Source organism: Lupinus angustifolius, chromosome LG15 (genome assembly GCF_001865875.1).
Source record: "Lupinus angustifolius cultivar Tanjil chromosome LG15, LupAngTanjil_v1.0, whole genome shotgun sequence".
In the NCBI taxonomy this organism is placed as follows: Eukaryota; Viridiplantae; Streptophyta; class Magnoliopsida; order Fabales; family Fabaceae; genus Lupinus; species Lupinus angustifolius.
In genome coordinates this window covers 8,810,134-8,818,242 of record NC_032023.1, presented here as the reverse complement: position 1 = coordinate 8,818,242, position 8,109 = coordinate 8,810,134, and the positions used below count along the sequence as shown (strand labels likewise).

The window sequence follows — 8,109 nt, the reverse complement described above, 5'->3', positions numbered from 1 at the left end:
TGATTATGTATCATGTTTATGAAGTTTTGCAGGGTTTTTGAGGTTTCTCCTTTGGACTTCATAAGATAGATCCAAGTATATCTAGCATGATCATCAACAATAGTTAAAAAATATCTATGTCCATGAATAGAAGGAATTGAAAATGGTCCCCAAATGTCAGCATGTATTAGATCAAAGCAGTTCACAGAACAAGTATTGCTTATAGGAAAAGAAAGTTTCTTTTGTTTAGCTATATGGCAAATATCACAAACATGAGATTTATTGAAAACAACAGAAGGAAAATTTTTCTTCATAATATGCATACATCCTTGAGAGGCATGTCCTAGTCTATAATGCCATAAGCTAGAAGATGTAATGTTAGCACAAACAGAATTAGAGTACTCAATATCATGTGAAGGGATAATAGTTCTAAGCACATATAAGCCATTTGAAACTTTAGTTGTACCAATCATCTTCAAGCTCTTCTTCTCCTGAATTATGCAACAATGTTCATCAAATGATAAAATACAAGATGACATGGCAGTGAGTTTAGGTATGGACAATAGATTATATGAAAAGCTGGGTAAGTATAGAACGTTATGAATGTCTAGACCATGGAATAGAGATATAGTTCCAGATACATATGTGATTACCTCATTACCATTGGGAAGTTTTACCTTGACTGGTTTAATTCTGTTATAACTAGAGAAATGTGACAAGTTTGAATTGATGTGGTCAATAGCACCACTGTCTAGTATCCAACTCATGCATTTATCATTAGTACTAAGGTTACCTTCAATCTCTTCATTCTGAGGTGTTGAAGTTGCAGATAAGATGTTTGAGGCTTCATGATTCTTTGAGTGATCATCTTGTTTTCCCAAAGCTTGGCTTTGTTGAAGCATATTTACAAGGCCTTGATATTGTTCTTTGTTAAGGCCAAATATTGATTGATTTTGTTGTGCTTTCTAGTTTCCATGTTGGCTGCAATTTCTATTGTCTTCATCTGTCATATCACTCTGCATTGAATTGGCTTGTTCTCCTCTTATGTTTGGGAAATTTGCTGGATATCCATGCAGTTTATAGCAAACCTCCACAGTGTGTCCTGTTTTCTTGCAGTGTGTGCAAAATTTCCCTGTAGTAGTGGATTTGCTCCATGTACCTCTTCCATATGTATTGAAGTTACCTCTTCCTCTGTTTATATTAGATCCTCTTCCTGAAGAAGAACCACCTCTTTTCCAAGATCCACTGATTGCCATTACCTTTGTATCTGTTTCACTCCCAAAAGTCTGTCTTTCTTGTTGAATTACCAAAGAAAAGACTTTCCTCAAACTTGGTAGAGGTTCAAGTATCATAATTTGTGATCTTATTCCTGCATAAGTGTCGTTTAATCCTCTGAGAAATGCAATGGCTTTGTCCTCCATGAAATACTTTTTGGTATCTGGCATTGCATCACAAGTGCATTTGGGTAGAGGCCTAAAGTTATTCAATTCATCCCAGAGTATCTTTAATTGAGTGAAATAGTTGGATATATCAAGTTCTCCTTGTCTGAAATTGAAGATGCATTGTTGTAATTCTGCAATTCTGTAAAGATTCCCTTAGGAGAATCTTTCTTCAAGTTCTTCCCATATTTCATATGCTTTATCCATCCATACGATACTTTGAGCTATAGATGGACTAACTGATCTGGTGATCCATGATATCACCATATTGTTTGCTCTTTCCCAAGCCTTGTATGTTGGATCTGTTTTTGGTGGCATAAGTATACTCCCATCAATGAGAGCTAATTTCTGTTTTGATATGAGACTCCTCTTCATTCATATGCTCCAATGATTATAATTCTCACCATTTAATACAGGTGAGACCAATGCACTTGCTGGATTATCAGAAGGATGAACGAAGTATGGAGATGAGGGATCTTATGAAAGATCCATTGAGGCAGATAACAAAGGTATTGTTGAGGAAGTAGTTGAAGACATTCTGATTGTAGCAGAGCTCTTAGTAGAGCTCTGATACCATCTTAAAATTCCTCTTAATTCTTGAAAGATAAAGAAGAAACAACAAGTGGTTCAAGACAAACTTGATACCCGAAAACTAAGAGAGTATGAAAAAAATACCTCAAGAATTTTATTGAACTCTTTAATTGTGAATTACAAAGCTTGATTACAATGATCTAATTAACATTCCTTTTATAGCAAGGAATGATCCCTAACTAACTTAACTGTTTTAACTGAAAATAACCAAGAGAAATGGTGTTTGACACGTGTAAAATAAGTTGTAACCAAAAGGGCTTTCGTTGTTGATTATTGGTTGAGGCTTGATGGGAATTAGTGGAATTGCCCAAGGCTTGGCGTGTGTGATGCAGAGTGGGCAAGCCTTGGCGCATCTGGTGCTTGCTGGGCAAGGCCTGGTGCATCTGATGTTGTCTGGTTGGGCCTTGGCGCATCTGGTGCTGACTAGCCAGGCCTTGGCGCACCTGGTGCTTGCTGGGAAAGGCCTGGTGCATCTGGTGCTGACTGGCTAGGCCTTAGCGCGTCTGTTTTGTGTAGGTTGTAGTTTCTTCGGTCATGATCATATTTTCCTCGGTCAAGTCTGGTTTTTCCTCAGTCAAGTGGGTAATTTGCTCAGTGAACTTCCTTTGTTGCCTTGTAATGTGAAGTGTTGATGTTGGTTGGTGCATAGTGAGACATATGGTTCGTTTGGTGATTGTTGTGGCCAGGTTTGTGTTGGATATGGGGTTGAGGTGTATAAGATTTGATACATAATTTGCTAGAATTATCATAACTAAGCTTGTGAGATTGTGACTTTTGATTTGGAAATATATGATATTAATTTGACTTATTATATATGATTTGTTAAGTTCTTATTTATGTTACTTTTCTACATATATAATACATATATGTGTGTATTTTTTAATATAATTTTATATTTTAAGTGGAGTTATGTTTTGTGTTACGTTCCACAGCTTTCACAATCCGACCCTTTTCTTACTTGAAGGTTAACTCTATGTATTAACAATCTTGTCTTTAATAATCATATCATTTATATAGACCAACAAAATCGTGAGTTTGTTGTTTTTAATATGTTTTATGAAAATAGAATCTTGGCTTTGTCTATAGCCAAAGTCATCATGGCCTTTGCGAACCTCCCAAGCCATGGTCGAATAGATTGTTTGAGTCTAGTCGATATCATCCTTGTAATATCAAAAGATCATTATGGGTCTAGGGTGAAATAAAAAATGAATAAACAACAATATTCGTATAGGAAGAGAACAAATAATAGGGAACAAAACGAATAACCTTGAAGAGAGGCCAAACAAAGTGAAACTGCCCCCTAAATTATACTTGGGAGAGATCGACGATCTTGTTTATGGAAGCGACATCACAAACCGAAGCTCAATAGGAGGTGTGTGACTCACACGAGTTGGAGACGGTGGCATTTTTTATGGTGGAACTTTGCAGAGAGGTTGATTTAGGTGATGCAACTTTGGTGGGTGGTTCTTTGTTTCCATCCAATGACATGCTTGTGAACTATGAGTGTGGCAAAATAAGTTGGGGTAATTAAGGGTTCCAAGGACAAGTGGAACGGCAACCAAGGTAAGCACAATGAATAAAAGGTCGTAATAAAAATGAATAGGGTTTTTTAAATGGGGATGCAGAGCTGCAAAATTGGATGCATACTCTCATACCAACTTGAAAGTAAAAGGATAATAATCTTATTGCTTGAATAAAATACAACCAACAACAACAACACATAGGCTACCACTTCTCTAACTAAGGAAATAAGTAAATTTGTTCAAAATCTCCTAATAACTGATATAAAATCTCATAATTGATAATGTATAATACAATAATAATTAGAGAATATTTTTCTAATGAATAAAGTAAATATCCTAATATTACAACATTATCATACCGTTCCTTGGAATCAAACTTAAATGTTAAACACCCTATTATTGTCAAATAAGATAAGCTATGCAACTTACCAAGTTAAATTCATCTTTCAAAATTTTGGAAATTCAATTGAAGTTAAATGTCTTATAAGTTCTTTTACATCATTTTACGCTTTTCCGTTGATTGAGTTTTACCAAACACTTCAGTTCAACAAGTTAGTTCATCAGCCTTTAAGCCTTTAATATTTGTCTTTTCAGCCTTGCCAAACATAGCTTTAAATAATAAATTCTTCACCGAAAAATATAGCTGTTTAATTCAAAAGGAAAAAAGTAAGATGTGTCTCTGTCCTCACTACACAGTTGATGAGTATAATCTCAGGAATCCAATTCCAATCTGCCTTTATTTTCTTATGTTACCATCCGCAATAAAGCAAGTCCCCTTCATTGCCTACTGTCCTCGCTGGTCATGAAGTAATGCCGATAAAAAATGATTTATTTTATGCTCTTCAAATGCTCAAGCACAAAAAAGCATGATACAAGCAAGAGAAATAACCAAGTGTGATCACTTGTTTAAGTAACTGATGACCATTTATATTTTGACACAAGCAGCACACTTAGTGCTTGTATCTTGCTGTCAAGGAGTCACAACTGGCACCCTCCTGGACAAAAATTGGCTGATCTAAAATATCGATTCTCTCGATATCCCCTAGACAATACACGACATATTGAAGCATTTCGCATAACACCCATCTTCAGTATGTCTGCATGCAACATCATTACATCAAGCATATGCTTGGATAGGAAATGTGACTGCAACATGGTAACATAAACTAGCATGTCTGGTTTAATTCCATTACATCTCATATCTGTGAAAAACTTGGATGCTTTAAAGATCTGTCCATCTTTACATAAACCTTGAATCAAAATGGTGTAGATTACATTATTTAAAGAGCAAAAGCTGCTACCGATCTTATCTCCAGGGCAACCAGAACCAGTTTTCTCCAAGAATAGTTTGATTGCATCATATGTTCTTCCGTCTTTGAAAAGGCCATCAATTAAACAACTAACTGTAAACACATTGGGTTTTAGTCCTGCACTCAGCATCTCCTTGTGCAGCCTGAAAGCCTCTTTCATGTTCCCATCCTTGAAGTGTCCATCAATCAATGATGTGTAAGTTACCACATCCGGCACAAGACCTTTGATAACCATTTCCATGTACAAGCCCATGGCAGCCTTTACATCTCCTAATTTACAGAACCCATCAATTAAGGTAGAAAATGTGATGAGATTGGGTTCTATTTTTGTTCCAGTCATTTGGGAACACACCTCCAAAGCCTTCTTCATATGGCCCTTTTTAGAGTATCCATCAATTATTATATTGTATGTCACACAATTTGAAAGTACCCCTGCTGTGTCCATTTTCTGCATTAAATCCTCAGCTTCTTCCAATCTACCCAACTCGCTTAGACCCTTAATGAGTATATTGAAAGTGAATACATCTGGGAAGGTTCCACACCTTTCCATTTCTACTCTCAAATTCATTGCTTCATCCAAATTCCCCACATTACAGTACCCATCTATCAAAGAATTATAAGCATATGTATTAGGAACAACTCCAAATTTCGGCATGTAAGCAAAACAGTTCCTTGCTGCCTTCAAATCCCCCAACTTGCACAGAACATCTACGAGAGTAGCAAATGTCACAACATTAGGCCGCAAACCCTTCCACAGCATATCGCGATACAATGCAAAAACTCGTCCAAAATCAGCCACCTTGCAGTACCCATCAATAAGAGTATTGTAAGTGTACAAGTTGGGATTCACTCCAGATTCCCTCATCATCCTAAAAACACCTTCGGCGTCCGCAATTCGACCCTCATTGCAAAATACACGAATAAGAATAGTGTAAACAATAACCGTCGGTTCAATCCTCCTCTCAAGCATTTCATCAAACACCTTACGTGCATTCAAAAAATCACCTCGAACACAACAACATTGCATTAGAATGCCGTAGGTGATCACAGTAGGCGAAAACCCATGAGACACCATGTCCCGATACACGTCCCAGGCAGAATCAAACCACCGTGCCTTAACCAAACAATGAAGAAGCGCGTTGCAAGTACGCAACAGAGGCAATGTCTTCAGGTTTTTATACACCAGCAAGGCTTTTTCAACGAGACCCATTTCGCAGAAAGCATGTATGCTAAGGTGAGGGTTCTTTGATGGGTCGAGTTCTATGGAAATGTGGCTGAAGTTGCGAAGTGACTCGTGGGGAGTTTTGAAGCGTCGAAGGGGGTTTGTTGTGATATTTGAAGAGGATCTAGAGATTGGTGAAGGGTGGTTGGGTGTTAACGGTATGAGGATCGATTTGTGACGAATCTTCCACATTGCACTCAATGATGATTGCATCTTGGAGGACTTTGCTTCTTATCCCGCATCTAGACCAGAAACGCCAGTACCGGCTCGAAATAAACATTTGGATTTATAGAATCTGTTTTTTTTTTTAAGCAAGGGTACCACTTTTGATATGCATGAAAACTAGGGTGTTTGCGGTCCATTTGGATCAATTTTTAAGCAAAAAAATCATCCGGTCCAAACACATAATTAGTATGCGGTCCAGTCCATTTATATTAAGATGTCTGATCCAATCCGATCCAATCCGATCCAAATATTATATGTGGTTTCGGTCCGGTTTGGATCGATCTTTTTTTAGATGTTAACATATAAATCCCTTCTATTTCAGTCTACAACACCAACAAGGTAACAACCAGAATAATGAAGAAAAGTTGGATTCTTTTAGTAGTAAGATTAGAAACATCAATATAGTCGAATGATCCAATTATTTTTAACAATTCTATGATTCAATCAATAAAAAAACAGCAACACAACAACAAAAAGTAAACAACAAAATTAAGGATTATGCGGTGAAGATTCAACATCTATCTAGTGATTATGGAGGAATGAGGAAAAATTATTTCCACTAACATCTTACTTTTCCTCATCACAATGGAGGAATTAGGGATCTAGGAATGAGGAATTAGTGATTATGCAATGCGTGCCTATCTCGAGTACTTTAGTAAAAATTAGGGGATACACTTAACAATATCGGTCCGGTCTGAATCGGTCTGGATCCCAGACGTGAAACCAAAGACCGGACCGGACCAATCGGTCCTTAAAAAATAAATCCAATACAATCCAAATAGATTCGGTTTTTGCGGTTTCGGTCAAATAATTGTCATGGGAAAATTACTTTCCTCTAGCTGTGATATGTATATCAGAATCAATTGGATCGATAACTTTTGTCAATTCCCTAGAAGGCTAGAAAGGAAAATATGAATTTGTTCTTTACATTTTAAAATTATATCAAAAAATTCAAGAGACAAATCAATAATTGAATTGATAAATTATTGAAGAGAAATCTCATAGAGCAGGAAAATGATTAAATAGGTTATTAATATTGGCAAAATACTAAAGTAAAATATCATTCAAAAATGAAATAGCTAAAAATGTCTAATTACAAAATGAATAAATTAGTTTTCAATGATGGGAAAATTGTTGCTACGAAGTTAGTAACCTACATCATGGCATGGGCTAAAAAGTAGTATTTTTATAATATGATATTTCTTTATCAGGGAAATTATATATGAAAAAGACAAAAAGTAGATGAATTATAAAGATATATAAATTTAGTGTAAAATAAATTGTTGTTGAAATAACGGAACTTGTACAATATGTAGTCATAGAGAGAAAATAATGTATTATGGAGTCCCCACCAATATTTTATTTTGAAAAATATTGGAAAATCTTTGATAAAATTGACTAGTCTTTTAAAAGAATTGGATTTGGAAGTCGTTAGGAGTGTGAAAGATATTAGCATCCCACATTGCCATTCTTTAAATAGCGTGTTGACAGCCGTGCCTGCCAACCCGCTTTCCTATTGTTCGCAATGTGTATTTTGTATGTTATAAATGTCAAATATAGTATTTTGTACAAAATATTGTAATTTGCGGTTGAGTTTATTGGATTTGTGTAATTATTACTTTTTTTAAATTGAACATTATAATTGAGTGACTCGCAATTATTTTTGTAGGTGAAGTTTATGATTAGGGCGAAGTCGGTGAAATAAATTTTATGAGGTTTAGAACGTAACGTGTAAGGTTGTCATGAAATGTTTTTCAACTACATAAAGCAAAAATTAAGTACTTATGTAATGTGTTGATAGACACTCTCATGTGTGTCAA

The 8,109-nt window shown here is 35.8% G+C and overlaps 1 protein-coding gene across 1 annotated transcript; it reads right to left on the bottom strand.

The window, feature by feature from the left end:
* Positions 4,242-6,332, bottom strand: LOC109327424 (pentatricopeptide repeat-containing protein At5g61400). Its single transcript, XM_019560566.1, has one exon. It carries the CDS (start codon positions 6,275-6,277, stop codon positions 4,511-4,513), a length of 1,767 nt encoding a protein of 588 aa, XP_019416111.1. The 5' UTR covers positions 6,278-6,332; the 3' UTR covers positions 4,242-4,510.